The 25,672-nt window shown below is 34.4% G+C and overlaps 4 protein-coding genes across 6 annotated transcripts; all 4 read left to right on the top strand.

Moving 5' to 3' along the window:
* Window positions 1–974: 974 nt before the first annotated feature.
* Window positions 975–7,463, top strand: LOC129294246 (probable 1-deoxy-D-xylulose-5-phosphate synthase, chloroplastic). Its single transcript, XM_054932460.1, has 10 exons — window positions 975–1,341; window positions 2,555–2,674; window positions 2,784–2,948; window positions 3,192–3,342; window positions 3,558–3,826; window positions 4,537–4,816; window positions 5,349–5,641; window positions 5,945–6,223; window positions 6,422–6,706; window positions 7,116–7,463. The coding sequence occupies exons 1-10, from the start codon at window positions 1,195–1,197 to the stop codon at window positions 7,266–7,268; spliced, it is 2,142 nt and encodes a 713-aa protein (XP_054788435.1). The 5' UTR covers window positions 975–1,194; the 3' UTR covers window positions 7,269–7,463.
* Window positions 7,464–8,527: 1,064 nt separating this feature from the next.
* LOC129294654 (probable boron transporter 7) lies at window positions 8,528–13,183 on the top strand. Of its 2 annotated transcripts, none has more exons than XM_054933102.1 (12): window positions 8,528–8,717; window positions 9,205–9,307; window positions 9,395–9,477; window positions 9,629–9,821; window positions 9,922–10,060; window positions 10,650–10,815; window positions 10,911–11,077; window positions 11,210–11,383; window positions 11,496–11,591; window positions 11,700–11,816; window positions 11,925–12,232; window positions 12,322–13,183. In XM_054933102.1, exons 2-12 carry the CDS (start codon window positions 9,207–9,209, stop codon window positions 12,707–12,709), a joined length of 1,932 nt encoding a protein of 643 aa, XP_054789077.1. In that variant the 5' UTR covers window positions 8,528–8,717; window positions 9,205–9,206; the 3' UTR covers window positions 12,710–13,183. The 2 variants fall into 2 exon arrangements, with proteins under 2 accessions (XP_054789077.1, XP_054789078.1); XM_054933103.1 differs by lacking the exon at window positions 8,528–8,717 and adding an exon at window positions 8,938–8,956.
* Window positions 13,184–14,950: 1,767 nt separating this feature from the next.
* On the top strand, window positions 14,951–17,002 carry LOC129294655 (cytochrome b-c1 complex subunit 7-2, mitochondrial). The gene is made up of 4 exons (XM_054933104.1): window positions 14,951–15,129; window positions 15,266–15,423; window positions 15,978–16,025; window positions 16,727–17,002. Exons 1-4 carry the CDS (start codon window positions 15,036–15,038, stop codon window positions 16,793–16,795), a joined length of 369 nt encoding a protein of 122 aa, XP_054789079.1. The 5' UTR covers window positions 14,951–15,035; the 3' UTR covers window positions 16,796–17,002.
* A 5,484-nt stretch (window positions 17,003–22,486) lies between these two features.
* LOC129294739 (protein DUF642 L-GALACTONO-1,4-LACTONE-RESPONSIVE GENE 2-like) lies at window positions 22,487–24,325 on the top strand. Of its 2 annotated transcripts, none has more exons than XM_054933209.1 (3): window positions 22,487–22,640; window positions 22,741–23,241; window positions 23,736–24,325. In XM_054933209.1, the coding sequence occupies exons 1-3, from the start codon at window positions 22,568–22,570 to the stop codon at window positions 24,278–24,280; spliced, it is 1,119 nt and encodes a 372-aa protein (XP_054789184.1). In that variant the 5' UTR covers window positions 22,487–22,567; the 3' UTR covers window positions 24,281–24,325. The 2 variants fall into 2 exon arrangements, with proteins under 2 accessions (XP_054789184.1, XP_054789185.1); XM_054933210.1 differs by having other exon boundaries at window positions 23,754–24,325.
* The last annotated feature ends 1,347 nt before the right edge of the window (window positions 24,326–25,672 follow it).

Genomic DNA, 25,672 nt, shown 5'->3' on the forward strand with positions numbered 1-25,672 from the left:
ATATAACACATCATTTATATTCTATCATATAAAATTATGTGCTTTGTTTAATGATAACAAAGAGAGAAAACAATAAATTAAAGATGTGCTTTGTTCCAAAAATAAAATTATTAAAAATAATTATATATAAAATTTCATTTAACTGAATTAATACACTTTTTTCAAATAGAGCATCAATAATGCGGCTGGGTGCATGTAAAAATTTCTCAAAGTAATCAACGTCTAGCATCCAAGTTTTAATCCCTTTGTGGGCTATAAACTACGACTGAGTCGGTTGATAATACACACTCCCTTTATCCTCAAATATAATAAAGAAATAGTAAATAACGATCGCTTTCTTTAAAGAATTTTATTTTTATTATCTAAATATTTTAAAAAAAGTTTTTTTTTTTCAGAAAATCGTCTCTGATAAAACTATTGTGTGGAATCATGCTATAGTTGATTCATTAAATGAAGAGCAAAATGAGAGAAATACAATAATACTCAATCCACTTAAAATATAAATATATCTTGACAAAAATCCGTATATTAATGAAGTTTTTATAATTATAAAAATGTATTATTTTTTATTATTGGTTTTAATTCATGATAGATGAAAAGAAGGTTATGAATTCATATATAGTTAACAAATACTCGCCTTGATTTTGTATATTAGGCGTGTTTTAAAAGTATAATATGATTTATTTTATAGGTTTATTAGTTAATATGATTGTTTTTTATTAAATTAAAATTTTTAAATATTTTTAAAATGTAAAAGAGAAAAAAATAATATTATATAATTTATTTACTTTTTAATTTTTATTTAAAAGATATATTTAACTTTTTATTTTTTTATTTTTAATATTTTTATTATATTAATATTGATAATAATAAAAATAATTTATAAATAAAATTGTAAAGGGAGATTTTAGTTTATTTTATATATATATATATATATATATATTTTGAGCCAGTAATTCTGTTGTAAATGCGACGATAGACTCCGGCCCTCGTTAACTGGGCTGATTCGTCTGTTGTCTTTCTACGATACCCTTCGATGTTTCTTCTGTCGTTTTGTGAACTTCACCCAGGATTCGCGTTCGGTTTTTGTCAATTTTTCATTTTTGTTAATGCTCGAGAGCTGCAGCTCGGGAATCATGCTTACCACTGCCAGTTATTTTCAATAAATTTTGAAGTTTTCGATCAATTTTCGTGATGGGTACTGCATCTGCTAGATACCCATTTGGACTTGCCGTTCACTCCATCCAGAAACTGGATAGCTCAAGCTCCGAGTTTCCTCTTAATGTTGACGTTTCAAGAATTAGTTTGTGCCCAAGCTCTGTGTCCTCCACAGCGTCAAAGGTATTTTAATTGTCCCCTTCCTTTGGAGGGTTCTTAGGTTTCAATCACTTCCCCCAAACAAAACAGTTTGCAGATAAGCATTTACAGTTTGTTACTTCATGTTGTAATGCTATCATCGTTCTAAAGGAAGACGCAACTATGAATTTCATCTAAGTCACATGCTTAAGTTGCAAAGGCATTGGAACAATAAATTTCACTATGTGCAATCCTATTCATTTTCATTTTTCTGTTGCCTGATTTTGTTGAACTTTACTCAAATTACCTAATTTCTCAGTATTTTCCTTGTGTTTATAGAACTGATCAGACTTCGAAAGGGTTCGACGGAACAAAAGTTTTTAATTATAAATAAACAAATTCAAGAATTGGCATATGTTGTGATTAATCACGTGAAGTTTGGCATTTTTTTACGCCCCTTTCCATCCAAAAGCTAACAAATTGAAAGTTTGAAATCTGGTTAGTTTAATATGGTTTTTGCTGGATTGTAAAAGCTTTAATGGCAGTAAGATACAACAACAAGAAGCTTTATCCCACTAGGTGGGAGAATGGTAGTAAGATAACGTGGATAAATTACTATGGTGTCAGGCTGTCAATTAACTAGCTTGAGTATCTCAAAATATAAGGCAGTGATGAATCTTGCTTGGCATTGCACAAACATACTATTATATACACACGGTGTTAGATGACAGGCCAAGAGGAAAATTTATGTAGCCATATAAGTTTTATTTCCAGGATTTAATTATTCAGAGACCTCAAAGATTGAAAATTTTCTTAGACGTTCCTCTTACTCTTGGGTTGATTGTAATTACAAAGCCTATCAATCAACTATTCTATCACTGTATGAAGGATTTTATTATATTTATTGGACAAGTCTTGTGTGAATTTATGAAGATCAGTCAGTACCCTTTGGTTGTTTTGCCAGTTACAAAATTGCAAACGCTGTCTTCTTCAATATCATCTTGAGGAATAAATACAAAGAAAATATTTATTGACAAATCTGAGGTATACTTGTTAGAATCTATGGATTGAAATACAGCATGGTATGTGATATGGGGTTCTAAGGTGACTGTAACATTCAAATGAGAGACATATAAGAAGTATGACAAGCTTAAAATCTTAATTGTGCATTTTCTCCTTAACAACTATTTTAGAGTAAAAACTTATGTTTTGTTAATTATTTGAAGAGTGAGCTGTATCTTACATGATCTTGATGCAGGGTTTTGTAGACCGTATATGTGCACGTCCTAATATTGATGATTTCAGCTGGGAGAAAGTGCCGACACCCATGCTTGATGCAATTGATAGTCCTCTTTGTTTGAAGAACTTATCTCTTAAGGTTAGTTATAAGCTCAAAAGCGTTTTTATCTTTTTCCTCTTGGTGATAGTGTTACATCATTTTTACTGGCAAGCTCACAAGATCTTATTTCCTACACCATAATTTATAGGAACTCAAGCAACTGGCAGGTGAAATCCGTTTGGAATTGTCTATGATGATGTTAAATGCACACATTTCATTTGGAGCAAGTTTGGCAGTGGTGGAACTGACCGTTGCAATACACCATGTTTTTCATGCTCCAGTGGACAAGATCTTGTGGGATGTTGGAGATCAAGTAAGATTTTACCATAAATGCTTGTTCCCGTTTTTCTTTTCTTTTTCCTTTTTTTTTTAAATTCCTTCTCTCCTTTTGGGGAATAAAGGAGAGTGAAGTTTAAAGGCTGATATACTATGCCTGTCAATTAGTTCATTTTGTTATAATCTTATGAAAGATACCTCTTTCTTCGATTTCATTTTCTAACGAACTGTTGAATGACCTTACTTGGATCATGTAATCTAATCAATATGTTGTTGCCAGACATATGCACATAAGATTCTTACAGGAAGGAGATCCCTCATGAAGACAGTGAGACAAAAGAATGGCCTTTCTGGATTTACGTCTCGATCTGAGAGTGAATATGATGCATTCGGTGCAGGTCATGGATGCAACAGCATTTCTGCTGGACTTGGTAATTAGTGAATCCAATTCTGTCAATCATACTTGGCAAAATTTTGAGGTCTATTTGTTTCCTTGCTGTTATACACTATCATGAGAAAATTCATCTGGATTGGCATGAGATAATTTTTTCTGCATTGAAAGAGGCAACTTTGTGTCATCAATTATCAAATTCCGATATATAATGTCTCAAATGAATCTTGAAGTCATCTATTTGTTTAATTTCAGGTATGGCAGTTGCACGGGATATGAAGGGGAGGCGAGAACGTGTAGTTGCAATTATCAGCAATTGGACAACTATGGCTGGTCAAGTTTATGAAGCAATGAGCAATGCAGGATATTTGGACTCAAATATGGTTGTGATTCTGAATGACTGCCGTTACTCTTTACATCCAAAAGTTGAGGAGGGCCCAAAGGCATCAATCAATGCATTATCTGGTACTCTAAGCAGGATCCAGTCCAGTAAATCTTTCCGAAGGTTTAGAGAAGTTGCTAAAGTATTCTTCTGCTCCTATATTGTAAACCAATGTTGAATAAGTTGTTTTCCTTATATGTGGATCCATATGCTGAAGTTATGGCGCTTATATTTGACGTACTGATCTTCAAAAATCATGTTTTCATGCTTCAAATGTGGTAACTACTAGTACAAAATGCATTTTTCTCGGTAATGAAATACTAATTAGAATATCTTGATATGAATGGTGGTATGCCCTGTATCTCTCTCTACGCACGCACACCCCCCATTGAAAGGTTCTGGTTTTGATCAATCATGTGGCATCCTCTGACAACCTGGTTGAAAGATATTTCTTTCTCTCTGTACTCTAGGGAAGATTTGCATGTCCAATTTTAATCCTCTTTCCCCCCTTTTATGTTCTTATTCTTCTCATTGTTACATGCTAGAGTGGTTCCGGGCAAGCTTGTGATTTCATTACAAAATAGACATGCACTTATTATTTATTATCCTTCCTTAGAAATTCCATTTTCATTTTTTTGGTTTTCAATAATAATAATATTCGTTCTGTTGAGATTTACTTTGATCTGTTTAATCTGATATGTTCAATTCAAAAGATGAATTTTATATATTTTGTTGTGGGCACTGAGCTTTATGGGCCCTTGCAAGATTTCATTGTAGACAACACAATTAAAGCTTTTTCTCCTATTCTTTGTACTCACATTACATTGAAGTGATTGTTTTTGTTTTTGTCAGGGCGTTACAAAACGAATTGGTGGAGGTATGCATGAACTAGCAGCTAAAGTTGATGAATTTGCACGTGGTATGATGGGTCCTCTAGGATCCACTCTTTTTGAGGAGCTTGGGTTGTATTACATTGGCCCTGTGGATGGACACAACATTGAGGAGCTAATTTGTGTTCTAGAAGAAGTAGCATCTCTTGATTCAATGGGCCCTGTCCTGATTCATGTAATAACTGGTGAAAACCAAGGAGTGGAATATAATCTGAGTACAGTAGCAGAAAAGCAGCAGGACGGTACTGCTTTTTTCTATTCTGTCTCTTATTTTAATATTTTGTTACATTTAGTTGTATGTCTCTGCTTTAGTTACCAAGCATTTCAGAAAATGAAATCACCTTTGCTTGGGTTGGAAACACAAAATGCACATGCACATTCTGAATTGCTTCATCTTTCATATTGTTTTTGTTGTTTTTCTTTTTGTCTTAACTTTCTTCATTGATTGATGGACTTAAATGATGTAAAAATCTTGTGGCTTCTTATGACTGAGTGACTGACGTATGAAGCATATAATACTCCATATATGCTAAAAAATGTTTTTTTTCCAAGCTGTTTTTGACTTTGAGCTAAAACATGCATTGCCTGGAGTTGGCCATCCTCTTCTATTTTTTTTTTTCATGTGAGTGCAAAGGCATGTCTTCAGAACCTTTTGCACGTCAGAGGATGACAGCTCAGTTTCTTTATGACCTCGCTTATAACATATTTGCCAACTATCAATAATGGCCAATTAGGTCTTACAATTCTCACGAGTTACCTATTTTAATTTTTCAGGTTCTAGCAGCTTTGATTCATTTCATCAAGCTGGTCAACCTCGGACATATAGTGATTGCTTGGCAGAAACTTTGGTCATGGAAGCAGAGAAAGATAAAGATATTGTGGTAGTTCATGCAGGACCTACGATGGAACCATCACATCAACTGTTTCGAGAAAAAATGTTAGATAAGTTTTTCGATGTGGGTATGGCTGAGCAACATGCAGTTACATTTGCATCTGGTTTGGCATGTGGTGGATTGAAGCCTTTTTGCATAATACCTTCTTCCTTCCTTCAGAGAGCTTATGACCAAGTAATTTCTCACCCGTATTTCTATATAAATTATCATGGTAACAACCATCTGTTCTTCACAGACAATCAGGGTTGGTAAGAGAAGTGTAGTTGTAGTTGAAATCAGCAACGATCTTAATGTGAAGCAGAAAGAAATGGACTATTAGTATTACTTCTATTATTGTATGCATAAGTCTCTCTCTCTCTCTCTCTGGGCATGCCCCCATGGGAGTGCACCTACTTATGTTGAAGTTACGATCAATGAGTGATTTGATATTGTGAATAGGATTTTTCATTTTTAACATTTTATTTTGTGCGTATGCAGGTGATCCATGATGTTGATCAACAGAAAATTCCAGTGCGTTTTGTCATTACAAGTGCAGGATTGGTAGGTTCTGATGGTCCCCTCCAATGCGGAGCATTTGATATAGCGTTCATGTCATGTTTGCCAAATATGATAGTCATGGCACCATCTGATGAGGTTGAGCTTGTGCACATGGTGGCTACTGCTAGTCATGTCAATGATCGGCCAATTTGCTTCCGGTATCCAAGAGGTGCTATAATTAGGAGCAACTGCGCTGCATGCAATGGAGTACCCATTGAGGTAATTTATTGGCACCCTATTTTCAGGATACGTTGCAGGTTGAGTAAAGCCTATATAAATTAGAAAGGGGTAAACTAATTGATAGTTTGTCCATAACAAACTTAACTTGAGATTTCCACTTCCCCTAGATTTCTCATAATATAAGATAACATGACGTTTGTTCTTTTAATTGTTGAGGTCTTTTATATTAATACACAGATTGGAAAAGGAAGAATTATTGTTGAAGGAAAAGACGTTGCTTTACTGGGATACGGATCAATGGTTGAGAACTGCCTAAAAGCCCACACACTTCTTTCAAAGCTAGGGATCGAGGTCACAGTTGCTGATGCAAGGTTCTGCAAGCCACTGGACATCAGTCTTCTCAGGCGGCTTTGTGAGAACCATTCCTTCCTGATTACTGTTGAGGAAGGATCTATTGGAGGATTTGGTTCTCATGTTGCCCAATTTTTCGCTCTTGATGGACAGCTTGATGGAAAAATTAAGGTAATTGCTCCGTCCAATGTGGTGAGGCCGTTCTCTGTCAGTTTTTTCTTGTTTAGGGAAGTCCATCTATTGAAGACAAGAATTATATGTGTTCATGTGTGGTCCAGAAAGCTATGGTAAATTTTATAATAAATTACATAGATCTCTCCTAATTTGTTGAAATTGTGAAGACTTCCTCTCTATCTTCGATGTTAATATAAACTTCTTTCGAATTTGGTTAAAATTACATAAATATCTTACTTTCAAAACCTACTTACAGAGTTTATAACACAAGCCTCTCATGAGTGATTTTAGCAAAGCTGGGGATAGTGGGATTTCTTATAAATTCTACAATATATATTTACATCGATTTTATTTTAACTGCCAACCGTCTGATATCTTATTTTATTTTCCAAATCGACTCTGCCAGTGGCGACCTATTGTCTTACCGGACAGTTACATAGAGCATGCATCACCAAACGAGCAGCTTGATCAGGCAGGACTGACTGGACACCACATTGCTGCCACAGCTTTGAGCTTGCTTGGTCGTACCCGCGAAGCCCTCCTTTTTATGTGTTCATGACTGCCATCCTGCATGGCCGTTGAGAGATAGGGAAATTGATAGACGCATTCATAGATTAATTTACCGATCCCTTGATTTTTGTATATAAATAGGTTACCTGTGATATCTTGAATATGTTAATTGTACAGTACAAATGTCAAAATGAAATATATATCCATTTGTTATATACGCAGTTGAGGTTGCTTCAGCGCAATACATCTTTTGCCATGATTTTTTCAGCACAATACATCTTTTGCCATGATTTTTCTTTCTCCTTGTATTGGATAGTACAAGATTAGAATGGCATTCATGGTTAACGTGATTGAAATTCTGATCTGCAAGAATGTGATGTAAAGTGAGACATTGTTAACAAACTGTTGCCATTTCTCGCTGTAGCTCTTGCTAAATCCAAAAACCTTAGTTCCTCACCTAACGTGGGACTCGTCAGCATAAAGTGTCATGCAGGTCCAAGTTTCGGCATATTGCTCCATTTTTATGCGTCATTCTTGACTTGTTTCTCTTACGTGAACATAACATGCATGCCTGCACTCCAATAGCGATGGCGCGCCCAATTTATTAGGAAGCTAGTTCTCCATAGCCAACCTCACAAACTCTTAACTTAGCTTCTTTTCTTTCTTTCTTTTTTAAAAAGCATGATTTACTACTTTTACCTTATAGTGTTGTATATTTTATGGTTTGATTGTCAATTGACTTAAAAAAATTACCCTTTGATTAATATCACTATAATTCTCTCTCTCTCTCTCTCTCTCTCTCTCTTTGGGATACAACAATGTAATTTTCTCTCTCAACCATTAATATCATGCAATTATGAAGGGCATTTTTGAAAAAAAAAACATCATAAATGTTTCACTTTCTTTTTATAAAAGATGTTATAAAAAAATGAAAGAAAAGAATATCAAGTTTTTCTTTCTCTTTTTCCAAAACTAGAAGTTGTAATTAAATTAAATTTATCAAAAAATATTGTAATTAAATTTGTCATCTTATAGTCAAAGATTGTGTATTAAATTTAAAAGATCCTAATTAGGAATTATAGCAATTATATCAGTGAATTCATAGGATTTAAGGAAAAAGTCTGTCCTCAAAACCACTGGTCAAACCAAGAATAAAAGGGGGGGAAAAGGAAAAAAAAAAATCAAGTACAGGGACGTGGCAAATCGAGCGAGACCCTTGGACACAGAAGCATGGAGGTTCAAGGTTGGGCCCCACAAAAACCGCCTTGCATGGCTGAACCTTCTAATTTTTGCACGTCAATTGCCACCCTCTCCTCCGGCCTCTCTCACCTCCTTCTCTCTCTCTTTCTGGCCTCCAGCTTTAGAGAGAGAAAGGAAATACCAGAAATTAGGGTCCTCCGCCGTTCATCTTTGCCTCAGCCCTCCCCTCGCACTAATATCGCCTTCCTCAATTTGCCGTGAGGGTCCCCGTGGGCCCCCTCCTCCCCCTCAATACTACGTGCGTCCTCATTCATTCTTCTCTGTTGCATCAACCTGATCATGCCGCTTTGTTTTCTTTTGTTTTCAACTAATGTCTGTTTCTTTATAAACTCATTTATGGAGTTTTTCTTTTTTCATTTTTCTTTTGCGCCAATGATGAATGACGACTGGGAAATTTCGTGGAGCCGCATTCTATTATTTCATTCCCCAATCGTTTCTTACCGGACACGCAGTCAAACCGATTTTTTACGCTTATATGTATGTTGCATGCTTTAATCCAGCTTTACACGTTCTGCTCGGTAATATTTTTGAAAAGCTTTGTCGAAGAATAAAAACGGTAAAGACGAAATGGATTCTAAATTATTTATATATGTATAAGGGGTACCCTTTTCCTGCTTTTTTATGGCTGTACCTGCTGATGACGCTGATGAATCCTCTTTTCTGAAACTTGCATGTGAATCACTCCTTTTCATATGTAACCCTTGCGTAAATTTTTCCTTCGTCAGCAATGGGAAACATGAAACCGGGTCAGGGAATAGTTAAAGATTTTAAAGGAAGAGCTACATGTTACAAACAAGACTGGATTACAGGAACCTGTTCTGGCTTCAAGTAATTCTCCTTTATACTCTAGGCTTAATTACATGCAAACTGGTAATTAATGTATGAATGGTTCTTACTTTAACTATGCTATGCCAGGATATTGGGTCCAACTTTTTACATCTTTTTCGCTTCTGCTCTACCTGTTATCGCCTTTGGAGAGCAGCTCAGTAGAGATACTGGTAAACGTTTCTTCCCATACGGCTTTAATTTGTATTTTTCGTTGCCATATATATATATATGTATATGTATAAAGTTAAAAGCTATTTTGTCGCTTTTGCTGCAATTATAGTAGTCGTTTGAAAGGCTTTAAAAACATGCATGTTTAATCAGATGGAGCATTGAGTACGGTGGAAACATTATCATCTACTGCTCTTTGTGGAATTATTCACTCGATATTTGGTGGCCAGCCTCTGCTGATTTTGGGGGTTGCTGAACCCACTGCTATAATGTACACTTATCTGTACGAGATCTGCAAACAAAGGCCAGAACTGGGTGCTGCTCTGTTTCTGCCTTGGGCTGCTTGGTAAGTTCTTTTTTTTTTTTGGGGGGGGGCTTAATCAACTCTTGTTTATTTCCACATCATAGTGGATCTTTGTCTAACATGCTTGTTCATCAACGTACAGGGTTTGTGTTTGGACAGGAATCATGTTGATTCTGCTTGCAGTTTTTAATACGTGCACGATCATCAACAAATTTACGAGAATTGCAGGGGAACTATTTGGCATGTTGATTACTGTTCTTTTCATTCAAGAGGCTATAAAGGTATTGCTTTCTCCTTCCAGCGAAGTTGACTGCAAATTATTAATGCAATGTAATCTAATTACGGTTGATCATTGATTGTAGTTTCTCATTTTATTCTGGTTATTCTATCATATTTATTGGGGATTGTATATAACACGAAATCCTAATGAATCTAATAAATTTGAATTATTATACAAAATCAATTATAATACTCCCTCCATTCAAAAATATAGGTCATTTTTAATCGAATCTCACTCTCGATAAAGTAGTTACTTAATTTTAAACTAATCTTATTTTTTAATATTTACTCTTATTAAATATCTTACAATAAATATAAAATCATCATTAATAACGATATTTAAAAAAATTATTATAACTTAAAAGATTAAAAATATCATATATTTTTTAATATTTAATTTTTTAAAAAGTATTTTATATTTTTTAAGAAAGAGAGTAATTACTTTGAAAGGGTTAAAATCAAGCAAAATAAAATAAAATAAAATAAAATAGAATAGGAAACTACAGTTAAGGAAACCACAAATTCCCCACAATCAGATTACATTTAACTTGAGCGATCAACCTGACATTTGAGATTGACTTTGAATCGCAGGGACTGGTAGCCGAGTTCCAAATACCTAAGAATGAGAATCCAATGTTGGAGGAATTTCAATTTCAATGGCTGTATGCAAATGGCTTACTTGCTATTATTTTCTCCTTCGGGGTACTTCTCACTGCCCACAAAAGCAGAACTGCAAGATCATGGCGTTACGGAACAGGTAAATGAAATCATACAAATAAAAGCTTTTTTATGGACTCATGTTAGGCGTAATTTATCTCACAGCCACTTTCGTATTCTCCGTGGCATTCACAGGGTGGATGCGAGCCTTCGTTGCAGATTATGGGGTTCCAGCGGTGGTCTTGATTTGGTCTGCGCTATCTTATATGACACCGGCCAAAATTCCACACGGTGTTCCCAGAAGGCTGGTTTGTCCTCTTCCTTGGGAAGCCGCGTCACTGTACCACTGGACCGTAGTCAAGGTATTGATGTTATACCACTGTTACTTTGCTTCAATTCAATGAGAAATGGATGCACTGCTCAAAATTGTGAAGTGCAAGTGACGATTTGCTTGAGCCACAAAATCTATCTGATGTTGAAACTACGAACTGCAGGACATGGGTAAGGTGCCAGTGCTTTACATCTTTGCGGCAATTATCCCTGCCGTGATGGTGGCAGGTTTATACTTCTTCGATCACAATGTAGCTTCCCAGATGGCTCAACAAAAGGAATTCAACCTTCAAAATCCAGATGCCTACCACCACGATATGTTTCTGCTTGGAATTATGGTTCGTTAATTATTTTTTTGCCTCCAAACTTTAACAAGTTCCTTCATAGAGAATAGATCTTTCTGATTTCTCTTGATGATTTCATATTTATAATATCTTTATTCCTTTTTAGACTTTGATTTGCGGTCTTCTTGGGCTTCCTCCATCCAATGGAGTCCTTCCACAATCCCCCATGCATACCAAGAGTTTAGCAGTTCTTAAGAGGCAGGTAATTAATATCATATTTACTTTGCATTAATGGTTTAATCAGTGCTGGATAGGTTCTTTAACATAAAATTGAACAGATTCTTACTCATATAACTTGATTAATTCTCAGTTGATGCGCAAGAGAGTGGTTAAAAAAGCCAAGGAATGTATTCAGGAACAGAGGAGCAACTCTGAAATATATGGAAAGATGCACGATGTGTTCATAGAAATGGATACAGCCCCAACGGTAAGCATGGTTTTCTTGGTATTTGGTGGCTTTATGCACAAATGAAGGCATTTGAAGAGCATCTGAATCCATTAATTTTGTGCCATATTTTGAATGTGGAATTAACAGAAACAAGAGTTGGAGACTCTGAAAGAGGCTGTGATGAAACCTTATGAGAAAGACGGTGTGAAACAAAAATTTGATCCTGAGAAACAAATTGATGCTTATTTGCCAGTCCGAGTGAACGAGCAAAGGTTAAGCAACTTGTTGCAGTCCCTCCTGGTGGGAGCATCCGTTTTTGCCATGCCGGTTATCAGAATGATACCTACCTCAGTTCTCTGGGGTTATTTCGCTTATATGGCCATTGACAGTCTACCAGGCAATCAGTTCTGGGAAAGAATATTGCTTCTCTTTATCACCCCAGGAAGGCGTCACAAGTAAGCCCCCTTGCATATATAATGTCTGCACCCTGCGTATTTGGTCACTTCAAATGATAGTTCTGATGTTTCTGGTTGTGTTTTGGCAGAATTTTGGAAGGCGATCATGCGTCGTTCGTTGAGTCAGTGCCGTTCAAAACCATAGCTCTCTTTACACTGATGCAGTGTCTGTATTTTCTGTTCTGTTTCGGAGTGACATGGATACCTATTGGGGGGGTCTTGTTTCCACTACCGTTCTTCCTTCTCATAGTGATAAGAGAGCACGTGCTTCCCAAGGTATTCAGCAATGGCGATCTCCAGGAACTAGATTCTTCTGAGTACGAGGAAGTTGCTGGTGCCCCTAAAGATCCCACTGAAGTGCCGGAAGCGGATGAGAAATCTGACGATTTCTTTGATGCAGAGTTACTGGATGAGATGACAACCCACAGGGGAGAGATGAAGCATAGAATGAGTTTCAACAGTGAAGACAAATACTAATGGGTAAAACAACTAGAACCTACAGAACACCTCCTCACAGCTAGCTTTAAATATATCTGTGGTAAAGTATGGCATTCATGGATGTATATAAAGTAGACAGGCTGATCCAGAAGACGCCATCTCGACACATGATATGGATTTGGCTGTTGGTTAAGATATCTGGATTGGGTTCCCATATTAAGAGCAATCCTCAGGAGAGTTTGTGCTCATGATTCTTTGTATAGTCAGATTAAGGTTGAAGATCATCTTCTCTGGAGTCTGGAAGGATTCGGTGGGAGGAAGGGAAGGAATCGTTTGAACTCTGAAACAGACTCTGAATTTGCAGCAGGAAAATACCTTAGAATTCATTGCTGGTATCTTGAGTTTTTTCGTTGTTCCCCTCCTTTGAGAAATTTATCACAAGGGTTTGGTGGGCTTGGAGGAAGAGAGTTTTTTACAAGAAAGAGAGGAAATGAAAACATTCATCTTTTACTATTCTTGATATATCCCTTAGGATGATAGATAGGATTACAATTTATTGCGTGGTCATGACATTAATTGAATGACTTCTGTCATGTACGACTAATGAATAAAACAATTTTTTTTTTCAAAAATAGACAAACGAACTTGGATTGTTTATATATAAATCATGTAAATCTACGTACACTCGCATCTACAGCCTTTTCATTGAGGAAAGAAAGCCCTCACACACTCAGATTGCTCTTTTAATACATATTTGGATTGAATGCCAACCATTGATTGGTGAGCTTGCATTGTAACATCATTTTTCTCTCAAATGGGAAAGAATAAAAACTTTTTTGATGGCATTAAATCGACAAAATATTGATATGGTCAAATATTCGCTTATTTTTATACCAGGGGAAAAAAACACTAGCAGAAAGTAGCGGATTTAAAATATATTTGCAAACAAAGATTAAGAGTATTGGCTTTTATCTCAATCTTCTAAAAAAAAAATGGTTGGCAAAAAAAAAAAACCTTCAATTAAAACGTGATATTTATGGTGACAAGATTATTCCATGCATGTACATGTAATACATTAGTACTTTCTCATTGAAGAAAGTGAAGTCCTCCTTTAATTTATGTTTTCTCTTGGCTTAAATTGTTTACTACTACGTATAATTGGCAACACTAAATTAATATATTCAGTGTTAAGTATGATAATCAATTAAAGTGATAATTATTCTTTTTAATTGAAATTGAATTTGTTATGATTGAATATGTAATCAATTCACCAAAAAAAAAATCTATAATTGGCGCAACCGTGATTGCAACAAGTTTTATAACATAAGCACGAGCGCATAACAACTCTTGCTATATAGTTTAAGAACCTGTGTCACCATGAAAAAACACGTATAATTTGTATGATAGAAGCCCGCTTTTGATTATTAATTTACTATTTCAAACAATATCGATACTGAGATGGTTTTGCTTGAAATGTCTAATAATGCGCGATTATTTCAGACCAAAAAATAATAATAAAGCGTGATTATATACATTTTTGACTTGTTAGGTTATGTTAGGAATTAAAAAAAAGATCTAAATTTTTTTGGGCTAAAGAAAGATATACTATCTCCAGTTCTATTAGAGAGAAGTTTTTTTAATTATATTTATAAATTATATCATTAAATTTTTATAACAAATCCTTTTATCATTAACTGAATGTCAAAAAAAAATATTATTAAAATATATATATTTAATAGAAACAAAGTTAATAATTCGTTGAATGTTTAAAAATAATCAACAAGTTTTAATATTTTTTTTAATTTCAGTAAAACATATTAAAAATATTTTATAACTAATAACATATAAGTATTATTTAATTTAATTGAGTTGACATTTTTTTAAAAAAAAATTATGTACCTTTTAATATATTAACAATAGAGTAAGTAATTTAAATTAAGGTTAATAAGTTAACTCAAATTTGCTCCGGAATAGTTAGAACAATGCTTAATTTTATAAAATTTTTTTAAAAAAGATATAATATTTTCAGCTTGATCAAAATACGCCTGATCTATTTAAATTTGAATTACCAATTTTAACTAACCAACATTATGTTTGGAAAGTCAAACAAAATATATTATAAATCTTGGAAAATAAGTTAGTGGAAAAACAAATAAAATAAAATAAAAAAGATAATGTTTAATTTCTTTTTAAAAAAGGGGGAAAAAGAGCAGGTAAAACGTCGTCGTGTAGCCGAGGAAGAGTCATTATGAGGAGACAAGAAAGCCCTTGCTCCTCCTAAGTTCATCGCGAGATATCAAATAAATCAGCGACAGCCCGAGCTAGACGAAAGGGCACTCGCGGAGTGAATCAGCGAGAGGGATCAATGGCGTCGTTCTTGCAGTCATTTCTGGATCCAAGGAAGAACTGGTTGGCTGCTCAGCACATGAAATCCATGTCCAAACGCCTTCGCAAATACGGTTTCTCCTCCTCCTCCTCCTCCTCCCTATCTCTCTCTTTTCTAATCCCTAATCCCACTTTTTTTTTTTTAACCATTATCTATGTCACTGTTTTTCGGAATACCTTCTCTTTTTTAATGTTAATTTTGGGAATTAGGGCTCCGATATGATGATCTCTACGATCCGTATTACGATCTTGATGTGAAGGAGGCCCTGAATCGGCTGCCTAGGGAGATTGTTGACGCACGCAATCAGCGTCTTAAGCGCGCTATGGACCTTTCCATGAAGCACGAGTACCTCCCCGAGAATCTTCAGGTTCATCGCCTCTTCTTTGTTCTTCCTACTTTATGCCTTCTGGCTATTATTTCCTTGATTGTTCTGCGCATAAACGGAGTTGTGCACACCTGGATATCAGGAATTTTGTTTTGAACCATTAACCACTCCATCCTTTTGTAAAACTCTTTGTCAATGCTTGGTTCTCTTTTCTAGGTTAGTAAAGCTCTTTGTGGAAATATTACGGAAAGAAGCCTTTTTGACAGGAAAAAAATGTGTTGATTTCTGAAAATTGTACTTGATGGAAAATTGGTAACTGGCCTTGGATTAGATAGCAAGGTAGGAGCGGATGTTAGCTTCATTAACAATTGAACATGGAAATTCTGAATATATATGATAGAAATGTTGATACTTTGAACCAATGGTCTAATGGAGTCAGAATGACATATCTGATCAAACCTTTGGATTATGCATTTTGCTTGCATATATGAAAATGGACACTTTCATGAGCGACATCCCCACTATCATTCGAAACCTAAGTTTAATTTTATAAACTGCATTTAAGATGTAAATGCTAATGTCTCTCCTTATGACAGGCGATGCAGACACCATTCAGAAGCTACCTTCAAGATATGCTGGCCCTTGTAAGTACTTTCAAATTAAATAACTAAATATGTGGTGACAGTGGTCGTGGCTGATTTTACGTGTCATGATTATACCCATCCTTTGCATTGTGTTATAGTCCTATGTTTCTGTGCTTACGAGAGGATATAACTTGAGCGTGCTAATTATCAATTTTTTTCCTCATGCCATGGAGGGGTTTTGTCTGATCTCTGTTGCTCCGATGTACTTGTCTTTCTTGTTGTCAAGTTCTTCATCACTTGACTTGACAATATTCTGCCATATCTAGTACTTTCTTTTTCCATATTCATTGTTGACTTGGCATAATTTAAGGTTAGAATGAATGTATTCCTTACTACATAATCATGTGGGCATGTGATGTGTAGATAATGAGCCGAAAGTCCAAAACAATGTATTACCCTAAAAAAATGACCTTTTCTATAGGAGAAAAAACTTGCAGAATAATTTTGCCCTAGTAACCGTGGAAACCTCCTTACACAGGTTTATGTAATTATTTTAAGGATGATGATCAACAAAAGAAAATCCATTTGTGTTGAGCTGGCGCTTGAGTGTAACCATTTTTTTGTGAAATTGTCTCGAGAATTTTCCTATATGAGCTACTTGATATCAGTATTTTGCTGAGTTGCATGAACAAGAAGTATTAATCTTTAAAAATAGTAGTGTGGTAACTGCAGCTAAATACTTTGCTATCCACGTTTTGCAGGTGAAGAAGGAGAGAGCAGAGCGCGAGGAATTGGGAGCTTTGCCTCTTTACCAAAGAACCATTCCTTGAGAGCATCAAATTTTACTTAAAACTGCTTCGATTGGAGTGGGATCTTGTTTGAATTTGTATTGTTAGTTTTTTTCTTTTTCCCTTTCAATTGGAAAAGAAAGATGGACAACCTTGCCTTTTCCAAGTTCATGAACCGTATTTTTGAAAAGCAGGACCGTCGTCCTCAAACGCTATCTAATAAATATATACAAAACCTTTCATATGTCACTTGCATGTTTGGCTGAAGTTGATGTTCCGAGTTAGTCCTTTCAGAGCAATGTTTCAGTACGAGTTGGGCTATGCATACAATCCGGAAATTAACCATCATATAGTCTATTGGTTTATGATCAGATGGTGCCTAGCAATGTAACTTAACTTGAACTTATGTGTGGCTTTTACCTCGTGTTTCTTTCTTCTTTTTTTATTTGGTAATAATAAAAAGGCTATGGTGAGATCTTTATTATTATTTCGTTTTCAAGTATAATAGAATTTTTTTTCTTTTTATTTCTAAGTGAGAGATTTTAGAAAGCATGTTTGACATTTTTCTTAAATTGTTTATCATAAAGTTGATATTCATTTTTATTAGATAAATTTGTTTTATTAATTATGGAGATGATTTAATTTAATTTTTTATTGTTAAATATAATCATTACATTTTATTAATTTTTTTAAATTGTATGAGTTTGTTACTTTTTCTTGTATTCAGAACCAGTGGAAATATATTAAGAAGATGTGGTAGTAAAAGTTTTTTGTTTCATTCTTGCCCCTTCTTAATTGCAGTAAATTAGCTTGTTTAAAATTTTTGAGAGGTACTATTTTATTATGATAGAGTTATGGGTAAAGTTAGAAAGTTACTTTTTACAAGTGCAAAGTATGACCCTTTAAAAACCATGAAATTAGTTAATTTTGTCTTATATAATATATTATTGAGGCAAATGTTGGATATGCCATGAATGTGTCTATAAGAATTCAAAAGGCATAACCGAATCAAGCCTCACTTATACTGATTATCAAGGAAATTGATAAGGAGGCAATAGTGGGGAGGGAGTGAAATGAATCAACAAGGATAATAGTGAGTGGCGATGACAATCTTAATCCCAAGAGCATCCAGTCAAAACGACAAAACTCAATCGTGGCTGTGCACCCCACATTTGACATAGCTCCCCTCTCTCCACCACACGCCTCTGCCTCCTTTTCTCTTTCACTCATTTACTGTAATCAAATTTGAAAACACATAAAGAATGGAAGAGAAATATCGAGGGAGGAAAGCACATTTAATTTATGCCGGTGTGAGCTTAAAGGCTCCATTGAACTTGCTTTGTGGGGAGATTCATGGGATCAGCCTCTCCTAAGACACCAGCATATGAGACCGTTGTCCGTCAATAAAGTGCAATATAGCAATAAACAACCAACAAGATGTTTTAATCCTTTGCTCAAAAAAAAAAAAAAGATGTTTAATCCTTTGTTTATTAAAAAAACATGAGAACCAAAAACATTCCTTAACCCCCTGTTTGGACGTAAAAAAAAGTTGAGAGGAAAAAAATAAAGAGCAGAGAAAATTAAGAAGAAAATATTATCCTCCCTTATGTTTGGATGAGCCTAAGAGAATAAGGAGAAAAAAAATGAGTAAATATTATAATAATTATTAGACCCTTATATCAAAATATGTCATGTTTCATATATTATGTTTATAAAAAACAAATTAAAAGGAAAAGTTATATTAAAGTTAACTTCATAAAAAAAATTAAAATCAATTTGTTTATTAGAAATATATCATCATAATATTATATCTTAAAACAAAATAATTTAATAAAAATATATTATTTTTATTTAAAATATTGAATGGAGATAATTTATTACAATTAAATATAAATCACCTATAAAGTACAATGAAACATTGTAGCTCCTAGCTAAGAATTTAAAGAAGAGTAGGAAAGAGAGGTTTTGCATAAAAGAAAGAGATTGATAAAGTATAAAATGTGATGGTTTCATTTTTTATTTTCTTCCTTACTTTTTTTTTTCTTTATTTTTCATTCCTCATTCAAATGGGGGCAAACTTTATTTTTTTTTAATTTTCCTTTCACTTTTTCTCTCCAAACGAACAAAGCATAACCGGAAAAAAAAAACTAATTTATCCAGAACATACATTAGGGGGAAATAGCTTCTTCTTATTCTTTTTCAGTATTGCACCTAGTGTCTTAGATAAGCCTATCTCATCAAAAATGAAGGAACCTAATGGAATATAAATTAATCCAAATTGAAAACTTATGAGATCCTATCAAGCGTGGAGTACTCCTACCAAATATTTAACGCAACTGTCAAAATTCAAACTTGAAATCTAATCAAATTAATATGATTCTCTTATCAATTTGATCCAAGTGTAATTGAAAAGCCATCCCACCAAAAAGATCAAGTCCCCAACACTATTAGTAGGCCCCGCTAGATATACCAGATAGGTTAAAGCAAAAGAGGGAGAGAGTTGTCAGGTGTGGAGGCATGACTGACATTGTCGGACTCTTCTCTCCATCTAAGGCTCTATTTGCACCTCTTAACAAATGAGAAGACGTAGAAAGTTTGGTTGTGGTCCATTCTCACATCTCAAAATTCAAAACGCCAAACATGACCATTGCCTAAATTTAACGTTTGGTCATAATTAAAGTGTCTATTTAAATTTTAGTTGAATATAATAAATTATAAAAATAATTAATTAAATAATTAATTTTAATTATAATTAATTATATTATAAAAAAATTTATTTAGATATTATTTTTTTAAAAATTAATTTTAACATGATTGAAGATATTTAAATAATTTATTTTGAATCAATTTTAATTGTATAAATTACCATATATTACCTTTCAAAATTAAATTATTGATAAATTTGTATATAATATTATTAAATTTGTTAAATTTTATTTAAGAAGTAAAATGTATTATTTTAATTATATATCTGATTAATTATAAAAATTAGAATTATATTAATATTAACAATTTAATTTACATAAATAAATAACTTAATATATCTTAATTTAAATAAATTTAATAAAAGAGAAAGATTTAATTTTTAAATACCAAACATTAATTTTATAATAACTAATAAAATGATAATATATAAAATTGATCTCTAATGATATCATGGATATAAGCCATATTTAACAAAAATGTTAAGCATTGTCTTGAAATTTTGGTAATATAAAAAATATAACAATATGAAAAATGTTGTAAAATTTCTCTCTCTCTTTCTAGACCTCTACAATAATTTTTATAATGATCTTAAATTTTAAATTAAATTAAATTAATTTTCTCTACTAATTAATATTTTATTTAAATTATTTTTATAGTAAATACTAAGTGAATGGTGGTAGTTAATAAGAACTTATGCTAGTAATTTTTTATAAGATCTAAAGTTTTAATTTTATGAAAAAAAAAAAGAAGAGAAGAGGGTTGAAGTTTATTTTTATTAAAATTTGTGTTTTTTTTATTTTTTTTTACCTTTATTTATAATTTTTCCCAATATCCTTGATCAGCTTTTATCAGAAGCTCGCAAATACAGCGTTCAAAAAAGAAAATCGATTTTAACACCAACAGTTGATTAATGACAAACGGTGACGTTTGGATTTTTTTTTTTTTTGGTTAATTGATTTTTTCAATGAAAAAATCGATTATTTTACTTAACCAAACGGGCACGAAAACGATCATTTCCGCCATTCAAGCCTAATGTAATAATTGAGTTAGACTAAACGTAGACGGTTCAATTTTAACTTGAACCATGAATCATTCATAGCAAAGACGGGCACATGCTGGAATCCAGATTAAGTGCATACATGAGAGGCTGCTTTTCATATGGGCCCTTAATTGTTCCTTCTTTACTATTATTATTATTTTAAGAATCACATTCAAAAACTTGACAAATTTTATTTTTATATAAGGACTAATATAAAATAAAATATTATTAAAATAAACATATAGATTTATTTTTTTCAAATAAAACTTGTTATTAATTTTTTTTTATGAATAAGTCTTTTATCAGGTTATTGAATATAAATTTTCTTTTTTCTTTTTCCTTCTCTCATATCGAAGTGAACACGCTCACGCAAAGCACTTCAAGAGCCAATTGAAAAGAAATATTTTCATAGAAGTGATTTTCGGCAGTTTAATATCAACTCACATTTTTTGCTCCTACACTTTTTTCTTTCCCGGAAAGTTCCAAGTTGGTTTACAGTGTTAATTAGATTGATTGAGGTGGTGAGTGAGATTACAACTCAACTTAATTTCAGGCCATTTTTATATGATTATTTAACTAGGTCAAATTTAAATATTATCAATTTAATCAAGATAACTTTTTTAAAAACATCCTTTTCACATTCATATAAATCCAAACTCGAGATCATGATTAAGCGGTCATTGTCCCTTCCTCTGGGATAAACATCCATTGGTGCTAGGACCAACGCTTGTTGATATTCTGGGTTAAATTTTATATTTGAAAATTTACAAGTATAAACTAGATATGAATGACGCCAAAGAGAGCGAAGTATTTTAATTTATTTACAACTTTCACATGAGCAAATCCAGTTCCTTCTGGTTTATAATATCATCCAAGATAAGATCCCAAGTACTTAAGTTTTCCAACCAAAGATGATGTATTGCACATGTTATGTTCCTCCACAGAATCGTCCATGTGTGTGATCAATCATTCGTATCATAACTGCTCTCTTAATTAGCATCACTTGCTTGTTTCGTTTGCTAACCCCCCCAAATCAAACCAGAAAATAAAAATAATAAGTCGACTGTTATTTTCCCAAAATATCCAAGATTTTTTTGGTAAGGATGGACTGTTTTCTATCTGATATAAAAATCACGAATAATTAAACTTCTTTTACCTCTTTTTAAGACCTTTTTTACAAACAATTGAACTGTCTAAAAACTTGCATTAAATTTGCATGTTATAAAAACACACACATGTATATAGTCGTATAAGAAAGTTCTCATCCGTCATTATAGTCCACAATCTGCCTCTAACGATCCAGAATCCATCCTCTAAAGTTATTTATAATATTTTGTTCTAAAATTGAAATAAAGAAGAAAACACATAAAAAATGTAAAAAAAAAAAACTCATATTCTGACGAACATCTTTTATTCCCATGTATCATCAGACACACACACATATATTATTTTTTTATAATATTAACTTCTCTCTGAAGTCCATAATATATTTACAATATCTGTACGTCCAATACAACCAAAAATCGGTCATGCATTGTCTACCGCTTTGAGAGGACAGAGGAGCAAATCAAAATCATTACTGCTTGAAATGACAGAAACACCCTTTAAATTATGCAAACGTAACGGTGGATTGGTGGCGGTGGGGTAGATATGACAGGCAGGGAAAAAGGTACAAAAACAAAGAGATAATCCGTACCAATTGAATGACAGAAACACCCTTTAAATCAGGAAAAGGTGAGAATGATTAATATAATGTGAGATTAGAAGTAATATTATAACTCATTTTTCATTAAAAAAAATGTCAGATTAAACAGCGATTTTAGCTGTTTAGTTTTTAAAATCACTAGTTACAACAAGAGACACGAGATAGGCCATCGAGTGAGAATTTCTATTTTAATTACAATTCAATGCAGGGGATGAGTGGCATAATTGATATTTCAGTGAAATCCGAGTGCTTTCTCATAAGCGGGCATGCATAAAAGCCCATGCTCGGCCAGCACCTGCCCTGCGCCAAGCAACGTGCTTCTTTTTACCATCTAATAAGCCATTCCTCCCAGTGTCCCCCGAACATGGCATGCCTTATCTCTCTGTCTCTTCTCTTGTTATATTCCTCCTTCCATGTCTCCTCCTCCTTCTCCGACGGTAAGCCACACCTTCACTCTTCATTTTCTCTCACACTTCACTTTCCAGGATTATTTTAAAATGCCTAGTGGTCATATATTGCTCTAATACAATGATGCAGGACTGTTGGCAAATGGGAATTTTGAGCAGGGTCCCAAGCCATCAGACATGAACGGCACGGTGGTAATTGGCGGCAGCCGGGCCATACCGGAGTGGGAAATATCAGGCTTCGTGGAGTACATAGAATCAGGACACAGGCAGGGTGATATGTTGCTGGTGGTCCCGGAAGGAGCCTATGCAGTGAGGCTTGGCAACGAGGCGTCCATTGGGCAAAGCATAAAGGTAGTAAAGGGCATGTACTATTCCATCTCCTTCGTGGCTGCACGTACATGTGCTCAAGAGGAGCAATTGAACGTGTCTGTTTCGCCTCACTCTGGTGTGCTTCCAATGCAAACTCTGTACAGCAGCAATGGTTGGGATGCCTATGCTTGGGCCTTCAAGGCCCAATACCAAGAGGCCCAGATACTGATCCACAACCCAGGAGTGGAGGAGGACCCAGCCTGTGGCCCACTCATTGATTCTGTTGCTGTCAAAGCCTTATACCCTCCAAGACCTACTAACAGTGAGTGATCTTCTCTCTGTACCCTCTCTAGTCTCTTCACGCTGGTATGTGGATTGTTTTGTGGTCCAAATTGCTTTTAATGGCCCCACTGAGGTAGTTAGATAGGCTGTTCAGTGACATTTATGTAACCCAATAATGCATACTGATACTGCGTTCTGTAAGGATTACTGATACTAACAGACTGGCTTCAAATTATGTCTGGTTTCGTAATGGTAGTCTGATTCCGGTTTAATTGTGTAGGGACATCACTCTTTACTGTCAAGCATTAACAGCTAGGTGAAGGTTTGAATTTCACTTTCCCTTATAGAATCTGCCAAGAAAAATATACATGTCAGGGAAATGTTATGACATGAAATTAAGTCATATCATGGCACAGAAAGGGACCAAGCATTTAAGCAAGCAAAAAAGATACCCAATCCTGCAGCCGTGGAGTGTGTGTGTGTGAGAGCTCTTTAGTGTTCAATAATGAGGGGAAAGTAATTGATCATTGTAAGATGTTAAATATTCTGCAGGGAACATACTGAAGAATGGTGGGTTTGAAGAAGGACCGTACGTGTTCCCCAACACATCTTGGGGTGTGCTTATCCCACCCAACATTGAAGACGGCCACTCGCCGTTGCCGGGATGGACGGTAGAGTCTCTGAAGGCCGTGAAATACGTAGACTCGGATCATTTCTCAGTTCCTCAAGGAAGAAGAGCCGTGGAGCTCGTGGCCGGCAAAGAGAGTGCCATAGCCCAAGTGGCCAGAACCGTCCCTGGCAAAACCTACGTGCTCTCATTCGCAGTGGGAGACGCTAACAACGCATGCGAAGGATCTCTGATTGTTGAAGCTTTTGCAGGCAAAGACACGATGAAAGTGCCGTACGAGTCCAAAGGAAAGGGAGGGTTTAAACGCGCGGTTCTCAAGTTTGTGGCTGTTAGTCCCAGAACTCGCATCATGTTCCTCAGCACATTCTACACTATGAGAAGCAATGACTACTCTTCCTTGTGTGGGCCAGTCATTGATGACGTTAAGCTCTTGAGTGTTCGTAAACTATAACAAATGGATCTAGCTAATTTATCACAATTGTTATTACGAGCCTTACTAGCCGCGCATGCATAATTATGTTTTCTTAAACAGAGAATGGTATTAGCGTCGTCTTGATTTCATATATGGGGAACAGGAGTCTATACTATACAGTATAGTATGTATGGAATAACGTGATTGAAACTGCAAAATGCGCTCATGTGCCTTGGCCTAATGAATCAAACAACACCAACTGGAGAAGATGATAAGCCTCTCGATTTAGGAATAAGTAGTACATAGTAATCATTTTTAAAAGGAAATACAGGACAGAACAGCACGTAACGAGCCACAGGAATCAACTCAATCAATGAGTTGGCAAGCCCCAGAAGCAAAATATTTTTTTTTTTAAAGATCAATTCTATAATAGCAGTGACAAGATTAAAATACATAAAGTCCCGCCATAATTCGCCTGAAAAACTAAAATCTCAGCAAAATTGCTGTCATTTTGTCATACTGAAATATAAAAGGATGTGAAAGAACTCAACAGCGAGACAATATCAGTTGCTCTGTGAGTGCCATCGCTGCAGCTTTGAAAATGCTTTTTGATCGATAATGAATCTTCTTTTTATGCAGATGAGCCCGAGAAAGGATGGCGAAATATTGTAGGCAGAGTTAAAATTAACAATCCACCATAAAAGCTGAGCGGAGGCAAGCCAAATAAAATAATAAAGCATTCTCAGCTGTTCTGTGTTGATACGTAATTGTATACATGGGACGGATATGCATCCCTGGATGGGGGGGACTGTGTTTCAACTTCCAAGCCAGGAACGTGATTCTGTACTGTGTGTGTCTTTTCTTACGTAGCCTTTGTATAATTGGGGTCTTTGATCCATCTGTACATACAAACGTTTGGTTGAATTTAATTTCATGACAAGTTAATTTCTCGTGAAGTGTATTTTCCGAGAGATAGCTATTTGCTAAAAAGAGTGTTTAAATTATTTCCAAATAAATATAGTATTTTTTTAACATTAAAGATAAAAACTCTTCTGATTGTTTATTGGATAAGTTTGAAAATATATATAATATTGAGGTCTATATATAAAAAAAATAAAGTAAGGAAGAAGAAGCTATTTAAATTTTATCCAATTTATTTGGAGAAAAATTTGAGGCTCAAGCTCAACTTCATGAAAAGTCACTAACTTTTGAACCAATAATTAAATTTTTTTATAAAGATATATAATTCCTAAAATACCTTATTTTTATCAACATTTCATTATAAAAATTACTATTACTAATTATTTATAAAGCAGTGAATGATTATAAATAATTTTATATTAGTTTTTTTTTAATTATCTGAAGCGAATAAGATCGATAGTCTAATTGTAATTAACACGTCGGCTCATGGGGTGAGCGGCAAGCCCAATC

This window comes from Prosopis cineraria, unplaced genomic scaffold (assembly GCF_029017545.1).
Source record: "Prosopis cineraria cultivar Desert tree isolate PC_DT_omini unplaced genomic scaffold, ASM2901754v1 PC15, whole genome shotgun sequence".
In the NCBI taxonomy this organism is placed as follows: domain Eukaryota; kingdom Viridiplantae; phylum Streptophyta; class Magnoliopsida; order Fabales; family Fabaceae; genus Prosopis; species Prosopis cineraria.

Excerpts from the sequence above, each read along its gene's own strand:
- LOC129294246 (XM_054932460.1), top strand. The coding sequence starts at position 1,195 with ATGGGTACTGCATCTGCTAGATACCCATTTGGACTTGCCGTTCACTCC. Across the intron at positions 2,675-2,783 it reads TGAAGAACTTATCTCTTAAG|GAACTCAAGCAACTGGCAGG; the intron begins GTTAGTTATAAG and ends CATAATTTATAG. Across the intron at positions 3,827-4,536 it reads GGTTTAGAGAAGTTGCTAAA|GGCGTTACAAAACGAATTGG; the intron begins GTATTCTTCTGC and ends TGTTTTTGTCAG.
- LOC129294654 (XM_054933102.1), top strand. The coding sequence starts at position 9,207 with ATGGGAAACATGAAACCGGGTCAGGGAATAGTTAAAGATTTTAAAGGA. Across the intron at positions 9,308-9,394 it reads GGAACCTGTTCTGGCTTCAA|GATATTGGGTCCAACTTTTT; the intron begins GTAATTCTCCTT and ends ATGCTATGCCAG. Across the intron at positions 10,061-10,649 it reads TCATTCAAGAGGCTATAAAG|GGACTGGTAGCCGAGTTCCA; the intron begins GTATTGCTTTCT and ends TTTGAATCGCAG.
- LOC129294655 (XM_054933104.1), top strand. The coding sequence starts at position 15,036 with ATGGCGTCGTTCTTGCAGTCATTTCTGGATCCAAGGAAGAACTGGTTG. Across the intron at positions 15,424-15,977 it reads ACCTCCCCGAGAATCTTCAG|GCGATGCAGACACCATTCAG; the intron begins GTTCATCGCCTC and ends TCCTTATGACAG. Across the intron at positions 16,026-16,726 it reads TTCAAGATATGCTGGCCCTT|GTGAAGAAGGAGAGAGCAGA; the intron begins GTAAGTACTTTC and ends CACGTTTTGCAG.
- LOC129294739 (XM_054933209.1), top strand. The coding sequence starts at position 22,568 with ATGGCATGCCTTATCTCTCTGTCTCTTCTCTTGTTATATTCCTCCTTC. Across the intron at positions 22,641-22,740 it reads CTCCTCCTCCTTCTCCGACG|GACTGTTGGCAAATGGGAAT; the intron begins GTAAGCCACACC and ends ACAATGATGCAG. Across the intron at positions 23,242-23,735 it reads CCCTCCAAGACCTACTAACA|ATGTTAAATATTCTGCAGGG; the intron begins GTGAGTGATCTT and ends GATCATTGTAAG.